The 27551-nt window shown below is 40.4% G+C and overlaps 1 protein-coding gene across 3 annotated transcripts in view; it reads right to left on the reverse strand.

Moving 5' to 3' along the window:
- The window catches only part of march6 (membrane-associated ring finger (C3HC4) 6), a 100295-nt gene that overhangs the window by 40694 nt on the left and 32050 nt on the right, over positions 1 to 27551 (reverse strand). For all 3 annotated transcript variants that reach the window (XM_041183805.1, XM_041183807.1, XM_041183806.1), the window contains exons 2-3: positions 19729 to 19825; positions 18486 to 18559 (exon numbers count right to left, since the gene is read on the reverse strand). In XM_041183805.1, the coding sequence (XP_041039739.1) occupies positions 18486 to 18559; positions 19729 to 19825 (171 nt within the window). The remainder of the gene's footprint in view (positions 1 to 18485; positions 18560 to 19728; positions 19826 to 27551) is intronic.

The following is a 27551-nucleotide window of genomic DNA, read 5'->3' on the forward strand; positions in this document are numbered from 1 at the left end:
AGATATAAGGCGTGTGTCGATCCAACCTCAGGAAGTGTTTTGGAAGCTTTCAGTCCAGTATAAGTCAGTTTGTTAAAACAAAACCACATTTTTACACATTGTTCAGACAAATCAAGATGACCACGTTTAAATTTAAATTCTAAAATGTTGATAATGTATATTTAAACTAGAATTACAAAAACAGAAGTTCTCTAGTTTCTTGAAATCTCTCACTGGCAATTAGGAGGTGGGCCTCCTCCTTACCTCAAAAACTAAAATCTCTCTACCTGGTCTATTTATTGCTTCATATACTTATTCTATAAAGAATTAAGAAAACTTAAAATTAAACATCAGCAGTACTATATAAAATTGAAGTAGCCGATGGTAAATGGGGCTGTTTGTGATGTACAGGTTTTATTCAGCAACTAGGTCACCTAAAAAACCCAATTCTTTTTCTAACCCAAAAAGGTATAATGTATGCTATTAACAATGGTAAATATATATAATTGCTCAGCCTACAGACATTCAAAAATAAATGTGACTGCCACCTTTTCAATTAGAAAAGGCTCAGCAATTCCAAATGGTTAAAATTCAAATTCCTTCATGTCAAAAAATACAACAATATTTATTTTTACTATCCTAACTACTGATAGAAAACACTAATTCTGGCTCTTTTCTCATCATAGGCAAACCAACAAAAGGACAAAATATGAGTCCTGGGCTTGGTTAAACAGGTCAAATACACCTGCTAGAACTTACCTCTACTCAAAACATTTAATGTCAAAATAGAAGTGCCGATTTTTTCAGCTTAGATTTTATAAAGCAGGAAACATTACCTGAACACCACTCATATTTCAAAGTGGTGAGAATTAAAGTAGATCTACTGTATTAATGGATATGACTGCAATGAATCCGTAAGTCAACAGTTGTGTGGATCACCCAAGCCTCAGGAACCAGCTCAGTCAGATGACATATAGATAAAGTTCCTTAAAGGCACATTCTCTTATCATGCCTCTAGATGGAGGAATTGAACAGTATTTAAGTAATTTCCACTTAAAAACTTATGAATTAACATACTACACAGTAGCACAAAATTTTATTTTCGTCAAATGAATGCAGGATTATTCAAGTCAATATGCCTGAAGGTTGTATCATGATGTTTCTAAATACCCATTAATTCATTAGCTTAATTTCTTGTTAAACAAAAAGCCCCATCTCCTTGCTTGGGTAGATGTAAAAGATCCAATGGCACAATTTCAAAGAGGAGTAGGGGTGTTCAACATGGTGCCATGGCCAATATTTATCCCTCAAACAACACCACAAAAAAGGATTAATTGGTCATTATCAGATTGCTTTTTTGTGGGGGGAGCTTGCAGAGTGCAAATTGGATGTCATATTTCTTGTGTTTCAACAGTGACTACACTTCAAAACTAGTTCATCGGCTGTAAAGTGCTTTGAAATGCCCAGTAGGCGTGAAGTTACAATTGTATGTTTTTCTTTTCTTTTTCTGAACATTGCCACTAAAGGATTAAAGAGAATTCATTTGCTCTCTTATTGCCCGTAATCAATGGGCTGTAACCTCCCTCTTGCATTGGAAAGTGCTGGCCTACAGAAACGAGAAGAAATACCTACTTATCTGGTCTTGAAAATTACATTGACACTTCCATTCGTCGGAGCTGTTTGGGGCCTGCATCGAAAGACTCTTTGCAGGCCCCAGCAAAGTGTAGCTCCAGTGTATTCAAGGAGACCATGCCTCCTTTTTTTACAGCATGAACTGCTGTAAAGTTTAAAGGGCCAGGGAAATCGACAGACCAGGGGAAGATAAGTAGATAGGATTTGGGGGTTGTGGGTGTCCAACTGTTTGGGGGTGGTCAGAGGGTTGGGGGTGCAGTTTGAGATGGGGGGGGGGGGGGGGGTGGCAAGGGAGGGAGGTGGTTGGTGGGTCCAAGGTTGGGGAGGGATGGGTAGGGGGTTTTGGGGTCAGTCTAGGTCTTTACAATAATTACTCAGAAGTTAGAAGATATGTTAATTCTTCTAACTTTTTCTGGATAACTATTGGTATAACCTTGACGGAACCATCCTAAGTTTGCAATTTAATGTGCATTTTTGGATGGTTCCCATTGCAGCACAATTATCCAGGGGAAGTGTGCACTTCTGGGAAATTGCCGTGCAAACCTTTACCTGGGAACTTGCCACGTGGATTCCCAGTGTATCTTTAGGGTTCCCTCCAAACCCAATGCTGGGGAGCGCGGAAGTTACGGGCAAGTACATTTTATATGGAAAGAGGCGTTGTCCTTTCTTACGTTTGGAGTGTGAATTCCAAATAAATAATTCAGCAGCAAGCTTTTGAGAGTTTAAAATAAAGATTATTTATTCTCACACTTACTCCAAATTAATGCAACATCACACACCTGGTCTTTCGCAGAGGCCCACGCAGACACAGACAGAACACAGGTAAAGATAAGTGCACTTTTACCAATTATAGTTACTTCTGTCTCTGATTTATGATTCCGGTCTTCCACATGCCAGGCCTGTCGTTGTTTGAATGGATTTGATGATTTGAAGTTGAAGTTCGGGTCTTGTAAAGTGAAGGGTTCACAGCAGGTTTCTGTGTTGTAGTCAAATATCTAGGAGGCTGGTTTTCAGGTGAACTTTGAAAATGGAACAGGTTAAGTACTGTGGCTGCTTGATGATTGCAGCTAGTCTCAGGGTGTGGTTCTTGGACTGGCTGATGACTGATGGTTCTGATGGATCTGTTGGGTCTTGAGGTAATGAGGGTGCAGTCTCTGAAACCAGCTTTGATCACATGATTGTTGGGTTAACACTTTTGAAGCTCGCCCAGTCTAGTTTGGATGGGGGAGGCCATTGTGATACAATGGGAAGTTGATAGTGACCACTGATTTTCGATCTTCCCTTTTGTCCAGAATGAAATATGGAGACAGGCAGTATGGAAACTTCAAAGTCTTTAGGCGTTGGCTCAACCTTAAACAGTGAGATGTGTGAATTCCACAAATGGCTGCCTCACCTATGTCCATATTTAATTAGGTATTCACTGGTGACTTAATACTGTCTTTAGTCCAAATGCCAAAAATCACGTTATTTGTGGCAGCCATTTTGACAGCTTGTTGATGTCCAATTTTTAAAAAGTATTGACTAAAGGTGTACTCATGAACATGAATAATTCATTTCCTATTTTACAATTGGAAATGCTTCTCCAGACATGGCCCAAATTTTGAAAATAATAATCTATAATTTAATTGCACAGTAAAGGTATTTTTCAAGAGCTAACATTAACATAATTTCACAGTCAGCATTTACCAAAATTCTGGTGGCAAAACTACCCACAGTCCTGTTGCACAAATATTTCACATGCCTATCATAATGCTTTATTGAAAAGTGGTGACAACACTGCACTATAAGCCCCATTTACAAACTGATAGCTCAAGTTGCTTTGCAACAATATCTGTTTCATTTTTTTGACAAGGCAGGGCAAAGATCATACTTTAAAAAAAAACTGGCTGATGTCCCATAACATTACTCCCTGTAATCTGGAGCCTGGAACAGTTATAATGTTTAGCTGCTAGTCCAGCTCATCCATCCAAGGCCAATTTACAAAATGGACAACTGCACGGAATTACAAGTTTGTAAACTGCCGAGATCTTCACAACAACAATTAACATGAAGCCTGAAATTTGCTAGTAAATTTCAGGGTCAAGTTCAAAAATAACTTACCTCTCTTTAGGATCCTAGTACATCTTTAACAGATTGAAGTAACATATCTGTTACACTATCCTTGAGAATATATTTATAATTCACAAATCTATATTTGTTGCATTTGGTTTGTTTCTGCATTAACCTAAGAATTAATTATTCCTCCCTCCATACTGCAATTTCAGCAATGCCCTACCACTTCAAACACCACCATGTACCTCTAGTCTAACACAGCAACACTGTCACATTAACAGTTTACATGGCCTTGGTCATGACAAGCTTGTAAGAGTTGAAGTACAGCACCAGGACTGGTCTCATATCACTATTATATTAAGAAAAAAAAAATCAGATTTAATTGCTCAGAATTCCAGTCAGGCATATTATATAACAAAAATAATTTTGAAATTACCCTTATTAACCAATGACAGGCTTGAGTGAATAAAAAGTCCATAAATTCAAAATTCAAGCTTTGTAAAGGTGGCAACTCATTTTAAATAGTTTGACCTCTCTGTCTCAATTTCTGGTGATAGTCTGTCTACCAATATCCATTACAAGCCTACTGACTCCCACAGCTACCTCGACTACAGCTCCTCACACCCCGCTTCCTGTAAGGACTCCATCCCATTCTCTCAGTTCCTTCGCCTCCGTCGCATCTGTTCTGATCTTGCTACCTTCAAAAGCAGTTCCTCTGACATGACCTCCTTCTCCCTTAAGTTGACAGGGCCCTCAACTGTGTCCAGCCCATCTCCCGCGCATCCGCCCTCTCGCCTTCTCCTCCCTCACAGAAACATGATAGGGTCCCCCTTGTCCTCACTTATCACCCCACCAGCCTCCGCATTCAAAGGATCATCCTCTGCTCTTTCCGCCAACTCCAGCATAATGCCACCACCAAACACAACTTCCCTTCACCACTCCGGCAGCATTCCGAAGAGATTGTTCCCTCCGTGACACCTTGGTCCACTCCTCCATCACCCCCTACTCCTCAACCCCCTCCTATGGCACTTCCCCATGCGAACGCAAGATATGCAACACCTGCCTCTTCACTTCCTCTCTCCTCACCATCCAAGGGCCCAAACACTCGTTTCAAGTGAAGCAGCATTTCACTTGCATTTCCTTCAACTTAGTCTACTGCATTCGTTGCTCCCAATGCGGTTTCCTCTACATTGGAGAGACCAAACGCAGACTGGGTGACCACTTTGCAGAACACCTTCGGTCTGTCCGCAAGCATCACCCAGACCTCCCTGTTGCTTGCCATTTTAACACTCTACCCTGCTCTCTTGCCCACATATCTGTCCTTGGCTTGCTGCATTGTTCCAGTGAAGCTCAACGCAAACTGGAGGAACAGCACCTCATCTTCCGACTAGGCACTTTACAGCCTTCCGGACTGAATATTGAGTTCAACGATTTTAGATCTTAAACTCTGTCCTCCATCCCCACTCCCTTTCCGTTTCTTCCCCCTCCTTTTTGTTTTTTCCAATAATTTATATAGATTTTTCTTTTCCCACCTATTTCCATTATTTTTAATGTATTCCACCGATCATTTATCTATACTTTTTATGCCCTTTTAGTCTTATTTCACCCCACTCCCACTAGAGCTATATGTACCTTGCTATCCATTCTTAATTAGCATATTCTTTTAGATAATATCACCACCTTCAACACCTCTTTGTTCTTTTGTCTGTGACATCTTTTGGTTATCTCTTCCTATCACTGCTTGCTTGTCCCAACAACCCGCCCCCCTTCTCTCTCCACCCCCAACCCCCAACTTAAACCAGCTTATATTTCACCCATCTCCTATTTTTACTTAGTTCTGTTGAAGGGTCACGAGGACTCGAAACGTCAACTGTACTCTTCTATGCCGATGCTGCCAGACCTGCTGAGTTTTTCCAGGTATTTTTTATTTTAAATAGTTTAACCCTGAAATCCATCTAAAGTAAATAAATTGTTTATTAAAAAAGGGTCTGCTGGCTGAAATGCCTTTATTGCATGAAATGCATACAGGCAAACCATTAAACTTAACAGATTTTAATACTGTGGACTACCTTGAAAGTGCAAATAATCTGAAGCTTGGACTGATTTGTGATCTTGCTTAGAATTCATGTTGCATGATCAAATCAGCTGCTGGCTCCCATCATTTTCTTCTACAAGCAAATAAATTTGTTGCTTTGTAAGTGGCAAACATACTGTAAATCTGAATACATGACAATTAATAAAATGCGGGTTTTACCTTAAGGAATGCTGAATAAATTACTGGCAAATGTGCTGATAACAGCCTGACAAAGTTATGTCACTCAGCAGGGCTATGAAAATAGAATTACTTATTACAATTCATATGGCATTCAAAAGCCATTTAAGTTTTTTTCACATTTGAAATCAAGCACACTTGCTACTCAATATGGAAGGGCAGGTTGAGAAAGTGGTTATTAAAGCATATGGGATCCTGGACTTTATAAATGGAGATAGAGAGTACAAAAGCAAGAAAGATATGGTTTGGCCTTAACCAGAGTAGTGTGTCCAATTCTGGTCACCATATTTTAGGGAGGATGTGAAGGCATTAGAGAGGGTACTGAACAGATGCACGAGAATGGTTGCAGGGATGAGGGACTTCAGTTACATGGATACATTGGAGAAGCTGGGGCTGTTCTTAGAGAAGAGAAGGCTGAGAGCAGATTCCAGAGATGTTCAAAATCATGATGGGTTATGGACAAGAATACACAAGGAGAAACTGTTCTTGTTGGTGAAAGAGTCCAGGACCAGAGGTCACTGATTTAAAGTGAAAAGCATAAGAACCAAAGGTGACCTGAAGAAAAGATTTTTCGCATAGCGTGTGGATAGGGCCTGGATTATATTGCCCAAGAGTGCGATGGAGGCCGAGTCAATTGTGGTTTTTATAAGGGAACATAGGAAATAGGGGCAGGAGTAGGACATCCAGCCTGTCGAGCTGCTCCACCATTCAAACACATCAAGGCTGATTATCTACCTCAGAATGAGGTAATTATTTGAGGAGAAAAAAATGCAGGGCTTCCAGGAAAGAGGGTAGGGGGCAAGTGGGACTAGCTGAGTTGTCTTGCAGAGAGCCAGCATGGACATCTGGGCCAAATGGCCTCCTTCTGTGATGTAATCATTCTACGATTCCAGACTTCACATGGCAAGTGATACCAAAACAACATTGCAGGAGTTCAGAATGTGGATGAACACTTAATCTGAGACTGTGATACAGTAGGATTTTGGAATACATGCATAACAAAAAAATCAATTAATTTGAAGTGTGGCTTCAACTTGGGATACAGCTGCAGTTGTCCACCGCCCAAGCCCAGAAAAAATATACTGAGGAATATGTACCACTATTTTAGTGGGGAACAAGGCTATAAACAAAATCTTGTCAATCAACTGAAGTCTTTAGAACTTGCCTGAGAAATTGGCCCAAATTTAAACATATAGGAGTACTCCTGAGTAATATAAAAAGTTTCTGTAAGTATTTAAATAAGAGAAGTATTGACAAAGTGAGCGTTGGCCCGATAGAGAATGTGCCTGGGAATTGACAATGGAAAGCAGGGAGATGGCAGATGAATTAAACAGGTATTTTACTTCGGTCTTCACTATCAGGAATTGAGGGTATGAGGAGCTGGCATGAAAGAGGAGTTGAGGCCTGGGGCCAATCAGTCATGATCTTATTGAATGGTGGGGCAGGCTTGAGAGGCCGAATAGCCTACTCCTGCTCCTGTTTCTTATTAGAAACAGATATTGTAGAAAAGGTGCACAGTGGCTTAATAGTGACTTTTTCCAAGTCCTATGAGCAAATTCTTAACAGATCTTAATTAATGAAAACCACTTTACATTTAAATCTCTGTCACATTAGAGTACAATCAGTTTAGTTGCTATTATAGTGACCCCATGCAAGGCACAATAAAACTACAGACAAGAAGTATGAAACAACTTAAATAAGACCAATTCAAATTATAGCGGAAGGCTACTCAGAGGGCTTAGGCTTTACTCATTTCTTGCATAATTTATGGCTCCAGTCAGTAGAGAAACATTAAATGATACAATAATAAAGATCTTGGAGGGTTAAATAGGGGGCAACAACCCAATCATATACAAGGATGAAAAAGGTAGACCAGAACTCCCAGGTTTCACACAACTGAACTGGAATCAAATTTAGACAGTGCACACAATCTCCTCTGCCAACCTAAGAGATAGATATTTGATTAAAGTAAAAAAAAAGCAAATACTTTTGCAACGTTAGACAGTGTATAGGGAAAAAAGGGACAAATGATGATAAACCATTTCAGAACTTGCATACAAGGACAAATTGTTCACCAAGTTCTTTTTCAAGTCAGTGTCTGTACTTATCTTTTAATTTCGCACAATCTCTTAAAAGTACTTATTCACGTCCTTACTTTAAACAGGGATACAATATACCAGAAATACAAAGCAGGTTCATTAGAATCTGGAAGACAAATAGGTCAACTTCAAAACTGATGATGAACTGCACCCAAATTACTAAACTAACTTTCATTTTCAGATGTTGACCAACTTTCTGTACATTATCATTTTCTGTCCTTGACTTGGATTTCCTGTTCTTCCTCGGTCCTTTATTTGAAAGGCTTAGAGAAAACAACTATATTTGATACAATGCTTATGATGACATTTGTTCCTAACTGCATTCACGCTAGGCTAACTAATTCTGCACCTCCAACCAATAGTTTTGTGATCTCAGTTTTAAATTAAATAGTCTGATCACATCACATTATCCATTCTTTTCAGCATTTGAAACACCAGCTATCTATTTTAACCTGCACCACGCCACCTTTAAACACCAGCTTATCCATCTTAACCCTTCTTTTTCATGAGTTGAAGCACTCCAGGTGAAGCTGTACCATATCCACAATTCTAATGAAACCTTAGGCTAGTGTTAGTTATGCTGAGATAAGTCAAAATCCAGGAATTCATAAATCTAACACCAATGTGGGAGTAACATCACCAAGAATTCAGAGGTCAAGATGACCCACCACTGCCACCTCCTGAAGTCAACTACTATTGTGGCTTTGCCAGCATCGCTTGGACATTTTTTAAAAATAGAGTTACTGGGTTTGAGTAGAGGGAGCTGTATATTGCACCCAACTCTGCTATACCTCTTGATGCAAATGCTGGGTGACCAAAATGCAAAGCATTTCCTGTTCCATCACTTCACCCAAAAATCGGGTAAATCTCAATGTTATGAACTACATCAAGTTGGTAAAGAAAAAGGTTTTGGTGCTACCACCCATTCCCTTGCCTTCTATTGTTGAAAGCTGTTTTGGGTATTAGAAAAGCTGACACTTGTGGCTCATGATTGCAAATATGGCCTTCATGATGGGAGTCAGCTCAAGAATCCTTCTGTACATCAACATGAAAAATGCTTACAGGATATATTCCTGGAAAGTAATATCCTGACACCTGGGAGGGATTGCGCAAGACCTCAACAGTTTAAGCAGCAGTAGAGAGAGAAAACAGTCTCAAGAATATAAATATTGAAAAGGGCAGAGAGTAGCAGCAATAAAGCTGGTAAAAAGGTAAAAGATAGAATGTGAGTAAACTAACCAGGATATGAAAACAAATTTACGAGCTTTCACTAGTGCATTAAAAAGAAGAATAGCTGGAGTAAATATTGGTCTTTCAGAAACAGAGATAGGAGAAATTCTGGGGAATGAGGAAATTGCACATACATTGAATATTGTGTATTTGCCTTCACAGTCGAATACGCAAGTTACGTACCAACAACAGAGGGCAAACTAGAGGTTAAGAGTCAGGAAATTAAGCTAACTAAAAAATGTACTGGAGAAATTTAAGGGGTTAAAATCTGATAAATCCCTAGGACCTGGTAGCCTACAACCTAGGGTTCTAATGCGACAGCTGCAGAGATAGTGGACTGTTGGTTATGATTTTCCAAAATTGCCTAGGTTCTAGATCCTACTGGATTGGAAGTTATTCAAGAAAGGAGGGAGAAAGAAAACACGGAATTACAGGCCAGTTAGCCTGACATCAATTATCGGGAAAGTTCTGGAATCTATTATTAAGGGAGTCTTAACAATGAACTTAGAAAATCCTAGTATGATCATACAAAGTCAACATGATATTACAAAAGGGAAATTGTGTTTGACAAATTTATTCAAGTTTTTTTTGAGGATGTTATTAGTATGGTAGCTAAAGGAAAACAGTAAATACAGCATACTTCGAAATCCAAAAGGCATTTGACAAGGTGCCATATAAAAGGTTAATATGCAAGATAAGGGTTCAAGGAGTTGGGGGTAATTTATTAACATGCACAGAGGATTGGTTAACAAACAGGGAGAAGGATAGGGACAAACAGGGCATTTTCAAGTTGGCAGGCTTTAACTAGTGGAGTGCTGCAAGGATGAGTGGTGGGGCCTGATGCATTCCCAACCTATATTAACTTAGATGAACAGACAGAGTAATGTATCTACATTTGCTGACAATGATGAGCTTCGTGGAAATGCAAGCTGTGAGTAGGACATAAAGAGGCTGCAATGGGGTACAGATTGGTTCAGTGAGTGGGCAACAAGATGACAGATGGAGCATATGTGGGGAAGTGAGAAATTATTCACTTTGATTGTAAGAATAGAAAAGCAGAATTTTTTTTTAATAAAGAGTGTGAACCTTGTAAACGTTGATGTTCAGAAGGACTTGGGTATACTCTCACACAGTACTTGTATGGAACACTGCATGCAGGTACAGTAAGCAACTAGGGCGGCAAATGATACGTTGACCTTTATTACAAGAGGTTTGGAATACAAGAATAAGAAATCTTGCCACATTGTACAGGGCTTTGATGAGACTATACTTGGAGTAGTGTGTGCCATTTTGGTCTCCACATTCAAGGAAGGATATACTTTCATTTGAGTTGGAACAGCGAAGGTTCATTAAATTTGTTCCTGGGATGACAGGGTTGTCCTATGATGAGAGGCTGAGGAAATTGGTCTATATTCTCTAGAGTTTGGGAGATTGAGAGATGATCTCATTGGAGCATACAAGATTTTGAAGGGGCTTGGCAAGTAGACAGAGGTTATTTCCTTTGCCTGGGGAATCTAGAACACAGAAGCAGAGGCACAATATCAGGATAAGGGAATGACTAGGACTGAGATTAGGAGAAATTTCTTCACTCAAAGGGTTGTAAATATTTGGAAATCTCCATTCAGAAGTTTGCAGATGCTCCAATGTTAAATGTATTTAAGCCGAGGTAGATCAATTTTTGGTCTGTTAGGGAAACAACGGATCTGGGGAGAGGGTGGGGAGTGGAGTTGACATCTGAAGGTCAGCCATGAATTGTACTAAATGGCTCAATAGGCCACATGTCTACTCCTCCTGTTCCTATTTTTTATGTTATGGAGGAATTTAGAGATGCATGTATGATATGACAGTAATCATGGGGTCTATAGTCTTCATACAGATTAGGCAAAACAAATTTGCAGAATAAGTGTGGAGAATGAGTTGATGGCATTCTTTCAAGCTAATTTTTTTATATCAATCCATCAAGATACCAACTATGGAATAGACTATTTTAGATCTAGTATAATGCAATGAGAATTAAATAATAACCTTGCGGTAAAAGAGCCTCTGGGGAAAAGTGATCATAAAATACTGACTTTTATATTTAGTAAAGAGTGATTAACTTAAGCACGAAAATATGGTGTTTAATCCAAACAAAGCAAACCACGTGGACAAGAGGGGTGAATTGGGGAACTTGAATTTAAAGAATGAATTTGTAATTCTCAATGAATATGCATTCCCTTAAGAAATAAAAAGAACTCATGGGAAAAATGATTCACCTGTGGCCAACAGCAGAAGTTAAAAATAGCTTTCGATTAAAGGAGGAAGTTTACAATGCTGCTGAAAAGAGAAGGTCTGAAGATTGGGAGAATTTTTAGAAATCAACGAAAGACAACCAAGAAAATGACAAAACAAGATAAATGGGGCGAGTGTAAGCTAGCAAAAGGCAAAGATTGTAAAAACTTGTGTATGTAAAGGAAAGAAATTAGAGAAAGTAAGTGTGGGTCCTTCAGAGGCAGAGAGAGAGAAGAAATTGTAACGGGAATAAGAAAACGGCAGAGACATTAAGCAAATATGTTGCATTTGCCTTCATGTAAAAATAGAAATAGCAGGGAAACCAAAGATTTAGCGAAAATAAGGAATCTAGGGACATTAACATTAATAAAGAAATAGTACTAGAGAAATTGATGGGAGAGAAAGTCCACAAATCCTCTGTACCTGATGGCTTAGATGCTAGTGTTTTAAAAGAGGTAGCTAGAGAAAAAGTTGCTGCATTGCTTTTGATCTTCTAGAATTCCCCAGATGCTGACAAGGACCCAGATGGCCAAAAGGTAATAAGGAGGGAGAAAGAAAATAGGGATCAATAGGCCAATTAGCCTGACTTCAGTAGTAGAGAAATACTAAAATCTATTATTTGGTATCTGGTAACAATGCACTTAGAAAACCATAATATAATTGGGGAGCCCAACACATATTTGTGAAAGGGATATAGTGTTTGAGAAATCCATTATAGATTTTTTAAGCTTGTAGCTAGAAGGGCAGATAACCAGGAACCAGTGGATGTAGTTCATTTGGATTTTCAAAAAGCATTCAATAAGGTGCCACATTAAATGCTGTTATTTAAATTAGGGTTAATATATTAGCATATACTGAAGATTGGTTAATGGACAGAAAACAGAACAAAATAAACAAGTCATCTTCAGATTGCTGATAACTAGTGGGTACTAGTGTTTGGGCCTCAGCTATTAACAAACTAGATCAATGACTCGGATGAAGGGAGCAAGTTTAACGCATCCAAGTTTGCTGACAATACAAGTTTGCTGACAATACAAAGTTTGGATGTGAAATCAAGCTTGCAGGAGGATGCAAAGAAGCTTCAAAGGGACATAGGTTAAGTCGGTGGGCAAAAACAACGGCAGATTAAATATAATGTGGAGAAGTGGTAAGAAAAGTGGAAAAGTAGAACATTTTTACAATGGCAAGAGACTAGAAATGTTGGTATTCAGGTGGACCAGGGTGACCTTGTGCACAAATCACAAAAATTTAATATGCAGGTACAGTAAGCAAATGAGAAAGCAAATGGTATTTTAGCCTTTATTATAAGTACAAGAGTAAATAAGTCTAACAATAATTAAAAAGGGCCTTGGTGAGACCACACTGGGTACTGTGTATAGTTCTGGTTTCCTTACCTAAGGAAGGATATACTTGTCTTAGAGGGAGTGCAAAGAAACTTCAAGACTGATTGCTGGGGTGAGGGAATTGTCCTGTGAGGAAAGGTTGAGTGGATTAGACCAATATGCGCTAGAGTTTAAAAGAATGAGAGGTGGTTATCTCATTGAAACATAAGAAGTATTTATGGGGATTGACAGGGTAGATGCTGGGAAGATGTTTCTCCTGGCTGGGGAGTCCAAAAATAGGAATTAGAGTCTCAGAATAAGGGATTTAGGACTGAGATGCAGCGAGGGCTGTAAATCTTTGGAATTCTCTAATCCAGAGCATTGAGCATATTCAAGACACAAATTGATAGTTTTTTTGGATACTAAGGGAATCAAAGGATATGGGGAAATCATGGGAAAATGTAGTTGTGGCTGAAGATCATCCATGGCTTTATGGAAATGTGGAGCAGGCTCAAAGGGTTGGATGGCCTACTCCTATTTCTTAAGTTATGTTCTCAAGAATACACTTTCCATTTAGCCAGTAGAACACATATAGCACAGTAATTTCTATCCTTCTTCACAGTGCTTTGTTCAATGACCAAATTTTCTTGTAGCACTATAGTCATCAGCAACCTTCCATCTACGAAAGATGGACACACAGCAAACAAACCATTTCAGATGGGGTGCCTTCATACGGTGCACCTTTGCTGACGTTTGAAAAGGCCAATCCTTGAGGCAAGTTGTGCCACAAGTGCTGCACATGAAACTACCAGGTGTCATTGTGGGTTGTTGGTTTTGCTGTTGGTGTCTGTTGCCAAGCCATTGTAGTGGTGCATGCCAGCCCACAACAGGCATTGCCGTTTTCCTCTGTCGTTAGCTAGTGACTCGCAGGTGTGGTAGTCAATGTCTAAGCTTTCATGTCATGCTTGCAAACAGCCTTGAGTGAAGCTTTGGACATCCTACTGGACATCTGGCTCCGGCTACCTCATCATACAGAAAGTCCTTGGGTATGTGACCGTCTTCCATCCTGCAGACATGCCCAAGCCAACCAAACTGCCTCTGATGAGCGCAAACAAATTCAGGAGCTCTGCCTTTGGAGAGCAGATTGCTGCATTTGTGATTTTGTCCTACCAGGATACACCCATAATATGCCGTACACAGCCAGACTGAAAGTTCTTGAGTTTATTTTCTTGATAGCTTTAAGTCGCCCACGTCTCACAGCTATACAAGGTGCTGAGAACACAGGCCTTATAAACCATCAGCTTGGGCCCACAGTCAACTTCATGTCATTCCATGCGTGTTTTGTGAGTGGGCCAAAGGCGGTAGCTGCTTTCCTTATGTGTGGATCAGGTTCTGCATCAAGAGGCAGATTGTCTGTCAGCTTGGACCGGAGGTAGCAGAATTTGCTAACCACTTCGCGTTTAGTGTGATCGGGGCGGAGATGCAAACCTTGTTCCATGACCATGGTTTTCTTGATGTTTGTAGTCAGGGGAAAAAATTTCAGGCATGGGAGAGACAGTCCATGAGTCTTTATACCCAAGTTCCCTTGTGGGTGACAGAGCATCATCAGCATAACAGAAGTCTCTGATCAGGACACAACTGGCTGAATCTGCTAAGTGGCAATCACCATTGGATGGCCACTCCCCTCCTATTTACTTACCTTGCACTGGAGGTCCACATTTCTCACCCAGACTTCTGAACTGGGTCTCCTGAGAAATGTGGAGCATACCCGCTCCTGGAGTCCTTCCCTCGTGCAGTAGCAGCATTGGGGGAAACCAAGCCATGGCCCATTCTTATGGCACTAGCTACCATATTCCAAAAAGTTTAAACGACCCAAAGCCATTTTGACAAGCTACGAGAGAAGCTAAGCTTAGTCAGTGAAGTGATAATGTGGGTCGGGGCCCGGTCTGGGGACATGAGGCCTGCCTCAGCCATAAGAGGTCTCAGTGTGGGCCCAGCTGGAGATGCTGCACCAAGAGAGCAGCTCCCTGTACATCAGGAGTGGAGGGAAGAGCCCCCATCCGTGGCTCAAAAGAGCAACTCTCAGCATCAATCCATCCCCCCAACCATTCCTTATGGCTTCCAGCCAGCCCCCAAACTCAGGCCTCAGACTGCGCTTGGCCATGGCTTCTCCCCCCAGTAAAAACTCCATTTAAGATGGGCCTCCCGCCCTGACTCTGCCCCTCACTGCCTCCCTCTGTAGGATGTGTAGCTCTGTAGGCAGTAAAATTATTATATGTATCATGTACTTGCCAATTAAGCTGGGTGTTTTATTTCTGCTAAGCTGGTGTTAAGAGTCATCCCCTATCTAGGTTAGTCGTTCAAAAAATGCTTGCTTCTACGACAATGCAATGTAACAAATATAACACACACACACCCATCTCCCCCCACAACAGCATTTATTACAATATTTAACCACTTGCGTTAGGTTAACACCATTTATTCTCAAATTCTTCCTGCCTTTTCAAAAAAAGTCAACACCATGCTCAGTGCATGTAACTTCCTGGTGAGCTATTCTTACATATCTACTAACGAACATATCAATTTAACTACAGGAAATAGAGGAAGAGGGGGGAAGGGAAGGATAAATAGACATTGAAAATGTACTACATGCTAATTCTGACTTAGTCCAATGGTGCACAACACCAAGGCTGTTCTGTTGCAGTATTTCATTTAGTCCTTGCTGGGATTTGAATTATTAAGGACTACACCAGTGAGTCTCATGAGGAGGAACAGAACATTCCATTCCATTGCCTACAATACCCTCTGTACTATTCAGTACAGACTGCCTGTCAGTGCTTCAGCCACAAAGGTCAGTCAATGTATAATAAGTCCAAGCTGATGTAACATACAGCAAGTCTCAGAAGGCAAGAAGTTAATGGCGATATGCAAGCTCCTCAATCTATTGAGACAAAGTCAGAAGGTCAGTGCACCACTGACATAAAAAAGCTTCTCCATTCTGATCAGAAAATTCCTTTTTGCAGGTCTTGAGTTTCTCCATAACATCTGCCAAGGGAGAATACTCACCTGCTCCTACGCTTCTATCAATAATTCTTGATTCAGTCACAAGCACGTGCAATCCAGGGTGGTTACATATAATTTTCCCCTCAACTCCCTGCATGGAACTGCCCAAGTTCCACCATATACTGCCCGACCATCACAGAAAACCGCAAAGATTCACACGTCTGGAAACTTCAAGAGAGAACCAGCTCCAATCTTCTGGTACAGCATGTTGATGCTGTTATGGTCCTATCTGAGGTTACCCCTGGACAAGCCTGATCCCAGAGTGGAACTCAGCTTGATAGAGCCTAACTTTTAATTTGTTTGTTTAGATATGTGGAGAGTAGCCACTGGACAGAGTCACCGGAGTCAGCTAATGAGCTTTTGACAGAAGAACAAACATTTATTCAACAAGAAAAGATCAACTATATTACAATACTCCTTCACCCATAACTATACCTTTACAGATATATATAGATTTGTTAGGATAACACAAGTTACAAAAGTTATCTTATACTCTAATGTCCACAGTAAGTGCACTGTCCATGTAAACCTATGGCGACCCTGTGGCAAGACACACACTCTGAAACCAAGTGACAGATGCCACCTCAAACATGGATCTCTCAACTCCCACAGACACTTCTCACACTGTGTTTCACACGAGGGTTTCCAATCTCCACTCTCCAAAACCTTGCCTTGGAATCTTTCCCCAAACTGACGCTTTCTCTCAGATGCCTTCCGCAAGGGTTCACCCTCCAGGGTTTCAAATTCTCCTTCAGGTGTTCTTCCTTCCAGGGTCACCACATGCATTCAAGCTGTCTTCCATGCACGCACTTTCACTGACTCAGCCATCAACAGTACACACTGCTTCACATGCCGATAGCCAAGAGTTACAGACCTTCAGTTGTCTCCTTGGGCCTCCTTGCCTCTTGCAAGCTGTTCTCACTTTAAACCTGCTTTCTGCAGCTTTTGTCTCTGTAAATCTTAAGCTTGGAGCCTTTCTCTCTGTCCCTCGCTCTTAACTTCACTTACAAGGACCTTTTTCAGGTTCCTGAACTTTCTTTGACTAGCAAGTCTGCTTGGGAATCTCTCTAGTTTCTGTCTCACCTGGAATTTGGGGTCTTTTCTTTAGTTTGGGACTGGCTATCTGCCCCCTTTGCTCCAGTCTCTCCTGGCAGCTACTTTCAAAACCAACTGCAGTCGAACAGCTTCCACAACAAAATTGCTGTTTCTAACTTTTCTGTCTCTCTCTCTCTGTGGGAGGGACCTGCCTCTCTGGACCCCTGTTACTAAGCAACAGCCCAATTCTTCCACCCTTGTTTGTTTACCTTAGCTTACAGTCGTAAAAACCCTCATTAGAAATGCAGGCACCTTTTTAAAGTGACAAAAACACAATTTGACCTTTCTTAACACAGATACAGAAACACAAATCAAACTTAAACTTTAAAGCTAAAAATTCATTCCTAACACCCACAAATACAAATATAACTTACTTAAACTGTCTCTATTTCCTAACAATGCACCAATATATTGTGCATCTTGATAATTCCTTTATTTGAATTTGATACTGAAAGATTATAAAGCAATAAAAAGTCTGATGGTTTTCCTCTCCTTAATTGTTTACTTTTAACTACAGTCTCTCAAGCAGTGTTGCATTCTATTCTGGTTCCACAGCACGTATTTTAAACTACAATTACATATGATGCCAGGGTTTAAAAGCTATTATAATTATTAAATCACACAACTACTAGATCACTTGTAGAAGCAAAGTAATCATGAAGTCCAGCACTTTATTAAAAATAGACATTCTGAAAAAGTTAAAGGAGTAAACAAGGAACACAGTTTAAAATACTTGAAAATTATGTACACATACAAAAAGTGCTATCGTTGCTAAGATATTTTAATCAATTTCTGCATTACATGCACTGATGTATTTATTAAGCAACATTCCTTGCACTATATTCATCAGAGAATTAAGAGCTGTCATAAGTTTCTAACTCTACACTGGGCAACTCTAGCAACTTTCAATCAATTTTAGTTTTACTAGGAAAACTTATAAATAACTTCAAGATTCCAATATAAAACAAGCGCACATTTTTCAGGAGTGCAGGTGCAAATGATAAAAATAAAACCAAGATAGGACAGAAGGAATCAAGAGTATATAATCTTTTCCACGTTCAGATAATCTGTGGCATCCATATAATTCCTGTTCATTGTATCTAAATTGAGATACACTCTCATCAGTTAACAGTTTCCATTGCTGGAACTAGGGACATCAATAAGCACTCAGTCCCTCATCAACGACAGGTTGACCAAATCAACCTTAACTTTAAGTGTGAAAGTTGTTAACCCAAAGTAAGATGCTTTCCTCCAATTGTTTCATATGTAAGCACATTATTCTATCTACAAAAATGAACTCCGAATGCTGCACAACATTCCAAATAGTGCCCTGACAACCAGCACAGAGCAGTGCAATACAGATTTGATCATCCACTTTGCCAAGTTCTCAATCTCAACCATGTTATTAAATGGAACGCCACCAAAACAAATGAGTTGACAAAATTGCCTATAGCAACATTAGTTACTTACTTGGTGTGAAAGCAAATCTGTGTTTGCATAGTTCACAGTATTCTTTTCTGCTGTGTTTGAGCCACTGAACTAAACTGGAAAAGAAGTGAAAAATATTAGTATTGTTAAATATGGACAAATATTGTTCATTTTTTTGTTTTTGCGAAAAGGCTTCAAATATTTTCAAGACAGTTTCTGTCACACTATAAAAGTTCACTGGGAGCATTACTCCCACATTGCACAGTTTAATGATGTTTGTCTTACTTTTTGCTCATCGATGTATCTTCATATTATACACAATAAATTCGCTTATTATCATGTGTAAACAAAAGCTTAATCCCGTACAATTATGGTTGATTTGCAACAGTTGCACCTTGTATTGTTAATTGCCGCATATACTGATAAACCTTAAAAGATCCAAGTACCCCATCCATCAAGGCATTGTTGATTTATTTTACACTGGTTTGGTGACTAGTCTTTAACAATCTTAGTTCTCAGCTTGTCTCAGTTGATAGGACTTTTGCGCAGGCTAGATTTTTTTAGGTTCATGCCTCTCTCCAGACTTGAGCACATACTCTACACTAATGCTTCAATGTAGTACCGAAGGAGTGCTACATTGTTAGAGATCTTGGGGTAGATATTAACTACTGGCCAATGGAGTTTTCTTGCTGGTACCTGATCCTTTGGGGGTGTGTAACTTATTGGATAGCTCTACCAAAGAGAGGCACAGGGACGGTAGGTTGAAAGATTTTTCTGTGCTGTATCATTCTTCTAGGGGGTGGGGTCCAGATCAGCAGCAGCTCGAATATTCAGTTGATAAATAATCTAATTAATTTATCTTTTCAGGTGCTGAAAGAGCCGCTATACATACCCACTTTCATTTTTTAATTTTACATTTCCAATATTTACAGTTTTCATTTTTCTATCTAATGTAGCTGTCAATTATTTAAATGCTTCACTCATTAGATAAACCAAATAAAATTCTTTTTAATCACTTTAGAATTTATATGGAGCTATTCCAATGTTCCTGCTTTAATTTCCCATCTACATTGCAAAGAAAATTAATTAGATTTAATCATCATATTTAAAAGTTATTCAACACAACATAACTGAGATACTAATTTGTGAGACGATTTTGAAGAAAGCTAATGTTGGCAGAAAATTGCCTTTCCTCATTGTCATGTAAATTATACCACTTCATAAAATAGTATTTTGCACAAAGGTAAAAGACTACTGCACAGTATATTAATCTAATCCAACCTACCACTCTTGATGTATAAACTTGATACTACCAGTGCACACACAAGGATGGTAAAGTGGTTTGTCTGGTGTCCCTTCTGACCGACATACCCGGCATATATCTGTGGTGAGGGAGAAGAAATAAGGCGTTTTGGTATTTAAGTTTTAGCAAACTCTTAGCTCACTTAGCTTACTAATTAAGCCGTTCAGTTTGGCGCTTATTCTGAAAGTTCAAACTAAGAGAATGTGTCAACCAGCAAATAAATACTGAAGATTCCCAAGCACCATTCATGTGTATACATGCTTACAGCAGGGAAAAAACAATTGTAGTTTTAATGGAACACTCAGCTTCATTTATATTTAGAATGACTCAAGCAGCAATACAAGAAACTTAAAAAGGCTTGCTGCAGATTTGTAACAAAACCGCTTCCACAGCTCCTCCCTCCACCCCGCCCCCTTTGGTGCTTCTGGTCTTTCGTTGGTTGGTAGGGGGTTGCAATTTCCCTTCTTAGGAATGAGAAAAAAAGAAAAACAGGGTCAAAGACTCTTGACCAAATCAACTTGCTCTCGTGCACTCCATCTCTGTGCGACACTGGCCTGGCGTCACTGTGAAACAAAGCGATATGTGGACCAACTGAGATTGCACATAACCAGTAAGAAACAAAAAAAAGCACAGCTTTCTAAATGCTACTTATGCAACACAGTGCTCTTTTCAGATGTGTAAGCCTATAGCCATACTGCTGCACTATTGGTCTGATTATGATGCGCAGTTGGTAACAAGCAAGCATTACTTTGTGCCCCTGTATGCCAATTGCACTGATAGTCAGTAAACAGATTAGCGCAGAGCTCCATTTGTTTGTGATAACTTTTGAAATGTTAGGAAAACGGAAGACTGTGTTCACTTTCTCAAGACACCAGAATGACATGACTCTTATGGAGACTCTATAGTAATACAAAGTGCCTTGGACAAACTGGGCACTTTTGGAACACAGTTTCACACCACTCTGCACTTACATGCCACATGTCATCTCAAGCGATCAGATGGCTTCATGCTGGACAGGATATTACATCACTGAGTCAGGAAGCAATCTGATCACTGTAGTTGATCAATGCACAACCAATCAGATTGCAAGCCACAGAAGTGACAGCACAGCTGTAGCCCGATGCACAATTCACTGCTAGATCACAAATTAGTTTCTCTCATGTTACTTCAAAACAATTAACGTGGCTTCTTCAAAGCTACTACCACAAGCTTCAAATACTGGATGTAAATTTTGCTGTTACAAAGGAAACTCTTATCAATATTTGCAGTGATCACCCTTCCCAAAATCACAGCTAAAAGTCAGCAGGACAAAACAAGACTACACAGAATATATAAGTACATTCTAGAAATTTATTGATTTTAGTTTTGCTTATAGAAGACAAAATTTCAGATAAGGTTTCAGAATACTGAAGGAAAATACAAATGTAAAATTTAAATGTAAAATGGTTTTGTATTGTATGGTTTTGTATGATAAAAAAATCCATTTTGCAACTTGGATGTCGCAAGCCAATAACCAGATTTCTGCATTTGTTCAGTTACTGACTTATTATTTAAATGGAGAGAAACTTCAGAATGCATCGGTGCAGGGGGATCTGGGTGTCCTCGTGCATGAATCACTGAAAGCTAGTATGCCAGGTACAGCAGGTAATAAGGAAGGCAAATGGAATTTTGGCATTTATTGCTAAGGGAATAGAATATGAAAATAGGGAAGTGTTGCTGCAACTGTACAAGGCATTGGTGAGTCCGCACCTGGAGCACTGCGCACAGTTTTGGTCCCCTTACTTGAGGAAGGATGTAGCTGCACTGGAGGTGGTTCAGAGCAGGTCCACTAGATTGATTCCAGAGAATGCGCGGCTTGTCTTATGAGGAAAGATTGAGCTGTTTAGGTCTATACTGGCTAGAGTTTAGAAGGATGAGAGGAGATCTAATTGAGGTATATAAGGTATTAAAGCGGATAGACAAAGTAGATGTGGAGCGGATGTTTCCCCTTGTGGGACATTCTAGAACGAGAGGCCATAGTTTTAGGCTAAGGGGTGGTAGATTTAAATCAGAGATGAGGAGGAATTACTTTTCTCAAAGGGTCGTGAATCTAATAAATTCACTACCTCAGAGTGCACTGGATGCCGGGACGCTGAATAAATTTGAGGAGATACAGATTTTTAATTAGTAACAGGTTGAAAGGTTATGGGGAGAGGGCGGGAAATTGGGATTGAGGCTGAAATGGGATCAGCCATGATCATATTGAATGGTGGGGCAGGCTCGAGGGGCTGAATTGCCTATTTTTGCTCCTAGTTCTTATGTTATGTACTGTACGGACATTATTTGTTGTTATATCCAAATATGAAAAATCTTATGTCTGCAGGTACTTCCTGTCTTCAAAACCTTACTTCATGGTGACAAAGTGATATCTGCTGTATTTTCCAGCATTACAGTGACTACACTCCAAAAATGCTTCATTAGTGCTTTAGGGCATTTGGTGGCTATGAAAGGCACTATACAAATTCAAGGGCGGAATTTTATGACCCCGTCATGGCGGGGGCAGGGCAGTAAAATGCTGCGAACCATTCGAAAGTCCATTGACTCTGGTGGGACCGTAAAATCCTGCTGGCGTAAAATTCTGCCCAAAGTCTTTCTTTCTCTTTACCTAGATCTGAGATGTATAGTTTGTGAATAACTTACGGTGCCATTCAGTTTCTATCATTTATAATTTCATTTCAAACAATACCTAATCTGCTAAGATTGGCACTGTGTAAAAATAAATTTCCAATTATTATGCTGTTTTTCCAGATGCAATACTTCTGAAAGCACAAATTTCACCTGTTGTAATGACAGTACATTTAGTCAGTATTAAGCTTATTGCAGGAAATAGCATACAGCACTTAAGTCATTACGTTACAGTTCTCCAAAAAGGAACATGATACTACTAGGTGAGTGTACTGGTTGCGATTTTTGCAGTACTCAATAGCATCTATTGTGTAAAGATGCAGTGACATACTAATATGTTTAAACTCAGTACTTCCATGACTAGCACGACTTCCAGGGACCAGATCCATTTAAAACAAAAGGGAGACTATCAGCATCTGCCTGGCTGGAGTTCAAACTTGGGTGAAAAAGAGTATGCTATGTGCAACATAGCATTGCCCCATCTCCTTTCCCATTTCCAGAAAATATCTGGATACTTAAGGGATTCCTAAATAATTAATATTTTTAATAATCTTTCACATAAAGCAAAATTTGAATTTATACACAGAAGTCAAGTGACTTAACTTGCCAAAAAAATATTTTTTTTTAAACACAGAGCTCTGCACAGTTTCATAAAAGTATTGATTTCAGAAGAAAGATAAGTTTTCTTATATAGTCTTCAGAGGGCTGGTTAAACGTTTGAATTATCTTGAACTCTCCAATGGCAACACTAAGAGGCAATGCACAACCTTCCAGATGCAAAGACCACCAGCTTTCATAGAAAGCCCTTGGATGGAAGCAGAAAGTTACAAAACCCATTTTGCATATATGTAGTTGCTGCATGTTATGCTCTCAAGTTTGTCCTGCAGGATAAACAGGACAGATTTTGAACACAGGCAAGGCAAATGGTTCCACAAAATAACAGGGGTAACAGTTCTGGGTCATTCACAGGCCTACATAGAGTGCTTGGCCTCTGAGGGAAAACACACTGGCATCAAAATCTGTCTCTTAAAGCAATGAAGAGTGCACAAGTAATTTTTCAGGTACAACTCTAAATAAAACATCTCCAACACAGGGGAAATCACAAGGCAATTATAGAAACAAAATTATAGAAATAAATGTATTTATATAATACTTTTCATGACTACTGGTCATCTCAAAGTGCTTTACAGCCAATGAGGACTTTTTGAAGTGTAGACGTCTACATTACTGTTGTAATGTAGATAACATGGCAGCCAACTTGCTCATAAACTTCCACAAACAGCAATGGCCAGATAATATGTTTTATTATAATGTTGGTTGAGGGATAAATATTGACCATAATACCAGGAATAACTCCACTGCTATTCTCTGAAATAGTGCCAAGGGATCTTTTATGTCTAACTCAGAGGGCAGACAGGGCCTCAGTTTAGTGTTCCATCCAAAAGATGTCATCTCCAACAGTCCAGCACCCTGAACGATATCGTGCAAAGGTAATTTATCCCCTGGTGCTTGTGCCAGTTCCTTAAAAAAGCTATCCAATTGATACCACTCCACTATTCTTTCTTGATAGCCCTGTATTTTTTCCCCTTTGTTATATTTTAATACTGGTACTGCTGATAACTTTTGAAAGGTTAATCAATACACAAGTAGGCACGGAGATGATGGAACATTGCAGCTTCCATTTGATTTTACTCCAGCAACCGAACTAACAAACAAAATAGATTCTGCAATCCCATAATGCACTGGCTTGCAAAGTACGGCAAGCTAAACAAGACATACAGTACATAACACCCTTGAACTCTTTTACCCAATTCTCTTTTGAACATTGCTATTTAATCTGCTTCCTTTCAGCCAGTTCATTCCAGATCGTAAAAAAAGTTTCCTAATACCACATCTGGCTCTTTTGCCAACCACTTTACATCTGAGTCCTCTGGTTGCACAGCCTCCTACCACTGGAAATAGATTTTCATCCACTATCAAAATCCTCCATGGCTTTGAACATCACTTATTAAATCTTCTTTTAGCTTTCCCTGTTCTGAGGATGACAAACCCAGCTTGCTATTCTCTCCACATAAATGAATTCCCTAATCCCTGACATCATTCTACTGAACCCAAACTAAGGCATACAAAGTGGCAAAAATTAATAGCAGACCAGAGGATTGGGATTTTTTTTTTAGGAAACAGCAGTGGATGACTAATAGGGAGAAAATTGATTGCAAAAGTAAATTGGCAAGAAATATAAAAACAAACAGCAAGAGCTTCTATGGGTTTATAAAAAGAGTAGCTAAAGTGAGCGTGGGACCCTTGGAGGATGCGACTGGAGAATTGATAACAGGGAATAGGGAAATGGCAGATAATTTAAACCAATATTTTGCATCGGTCTTCACAGTGGAGGACACTATAAACATCCTAAAACTATCAGATAAGCAAGGAGCTAATGGGGGGAAAGATCTTGTAACGGTCTCTTCACGAGGGACAAAGTATTTGACAAACCAATGGGGTTAAAGGCAGATAAGTTGCCAGAACCTGTTGGCCTGCATCCAATTATGCAGGCCAACAGGTTTAAAGGGAGTGGCTGAAGAGATAGTTGGGGAATTGGGCGAAATATTCCAGAACTCATTGGATTCCGGGAGGATGCCAGCAGATTGGAAAACCGCTAATATGATGACCCTGTTCAAGGAGGGAGACAGACAAAAAGCAGGAAACTATAGACCAGTCAGCCTAATATCTGTCATTGGGAAATGCTAGAGTCCATTATTAAGGAAGAAATAGGACATTTTGAAAAGCACAGAGGAATCTGGGTGTTCTTGTGTATGAAACAAAGTTAGCATGCAAGTGCAGCAAGTAATTAAGAAGGCAAATAGAATTTTGGCCTGTACTGCTAGGGGGGTTAGAGCTTAAAAATAGGTAAGTCTTGCTACAACTATACAAAGTGTTGGTAAGGCGGCACCTGGAGTACTGTGTACAGTTTTGGTCCCTGTATTTAAGAAAGGATATACTGTCATTGGAGGCAGTTCAAAAGAGATTCACGAGGCTGATTCCTGGGATAAAGGGGTTGACTTGTCAAGAACAGCTAAACAGGTTAGGCCTTTATTCTTTAGAGTTTGGAAGAATGAGGGGTGATCTTATTGAAACATACAAGATTCTGAGGGGGCTTGATAGGGTAGATAAAAACAAAAAAACTGCGGATGCTGGAAATCCAAAACAAAAACAGAATTACCTGGAAAAACTCAGCAGGTCTGGCAGCATCGGCGGAGAAGAAAAGAGTTGACGTTTCAAGTCCTCATGACCCTTCGACAGAACTTGAGTTCGAGTCCAAGAAAGGGTTGAAATATAAGCTGGTTTAAGGTGTGTGTGTGGGGGGCAGAGAGATAGAGAGACAGAGAGGTTGGGGGGGGGGGGGGGGGGGGGTTGTGGTTGTAAGGACAAACAAGCAGTGATAGAAGCAGATCATCAAAAGATGTCAACAACAATAGTACAATAGAACACATAGGTGTTAGAGTTAAAGTTGGTGATATTATCTAAACGAATGTGCTAATTTAGAATGGATGGTAGGGCACTCAAGGTATAGCTCTAGTGGGTTTTTTTTATTATATAATGGAAATAGGTGGGAAAAGGAAAATCTTTATAATTTATTGGAAAAAAAAAAGGGAAGGGGGAAACAGAAAGGGGGTGGGGATGGGGGAGGGAGCTCACGACCTAAAGTTGTTGAATTCAATATTCAGTCCGGAAGGCTGTAAAGTGCCTAGTCGGAAGATGAGGTGTTGTTCCTCCAGTTTGCGTTGAGCTTCACTGGAACAATGCAGCAAGCCAAGGACAGACATGTGGGCAAGAGAGCAGGGTGGAGTGTTAAAATGGCAAGCGACAGGGAGGTTTGGGTCATTCTTGCGGACAGACCGCAGGTGTTCTGCAAAGCGGTCGCCCAGTTTACGTTTGGTCTCTCCAATGTAGAGGAGACCACATTGGGAGCAACGAATGCAGTAGACTAAGTTGGGGGAAATGCAAGTGAAATGCTGCTTCACTTGAAAGGAGTGTTTGGGTCCTTGGACGGTGAGGAGAGAGGAAGTGAAGGGGCAGGTGTTGCATCTTTTGCTGGGCATGGGGTGGTGCCATAGGAGGGGGTTGAGGAGTAGGGGGTGATGGAGGAGTGGACCAGGGTGTCCCGGAGGGAGCGATCCCTACGGAATGCCGATAAAGGGGGTGAAGGGAAGATGTGTTTGGTGGTGGCATCATGCTGGAGTTGGCGGAAATGGCGGAGGATGATCCTTTGAATGCGGAGGCTGGTGGGGTGATAAGTGAGGACAAGGGGGACCCTATCATGTTTCTGGGAGGGAGGAGAAGGCGTGAGGGCGGATGCGCGGGGGATGGGCCGGACACGGTTGAGGGCCCTGTCAACGACTGTGGGTGGAAAACCTCGGTTAAGGAAGAAGGAGGACATGTCAGAGGAACTGTTTTTGAATGTAGCATCATCGGAACAGATGCGACGGAGGCGAAGGAACTGAGAGAATGGGATGGAGTCCTTACAGGAAGCGGGGCTGTGAGGAGCTGTAGTTGAGATAGCTGTGGGAGTCGGTGGGTTTGTAATGGATATTGGTGGACAGTCTATCACCAGAGATTGAGACAGAGAGGTCAAGGAAGGGAAGGGAAGTGTCAGAGATGGACCACGTGAAAATGATGGAGGGGTGGAGATTGGAAGCAAAATTAATAAATTTTTCCAAGTCCCGACGAGAGCATGAAGCGGCACCGAAGTAATCATAGATGTACCGGAGAAAAAGTTGTGGAAGGGGGCCGGAGTAGGACTGGAACAAGGAATGTTCCACATACCCCATAAAGAGACAGGCATAGCTGGGGCCCATGCGGGTACCCATAGCCACACCTTTTATTTGGAGGAAGTGAGAGGAGTTGAAGGAGAAATTGTTCAGCGTGAGAACAAGTTCAGCCAGACGGAGGAGAGTAGTGGTGGATGGGGATTGTTCGGGCCTCTGTTCGAGGAAGAAGCTAAGGGCTCTCAGACCATCCTGGTGGGGGATGGAGGTGTAGAGGGATTGGACGTCCATGGTGAAGAGGAAGCAGTTGGGGCCAGGGAACTGGAAATTGTTGATGTGACGTAAGGTGTCAGAAGAATCACGGATGTAGGTGGG

The sequence above is a fragment of the Carcharodon carcharias genome, chromosome 3 (genome assembly GCF_017639515.1).
Source record: "Carcharodon carcharias isolate sCarCar2 chromosome 3, sCarCar2.pri, whole genome shotgun sequence".
Classification (NCBI taxonomy): domain Eukaryota; kingdom Metazoa; phylum Chordata; class Chondrichthyes; order Lamniformes; family Lamnidae; genus Carcharodon; species Carcharodon carcharias.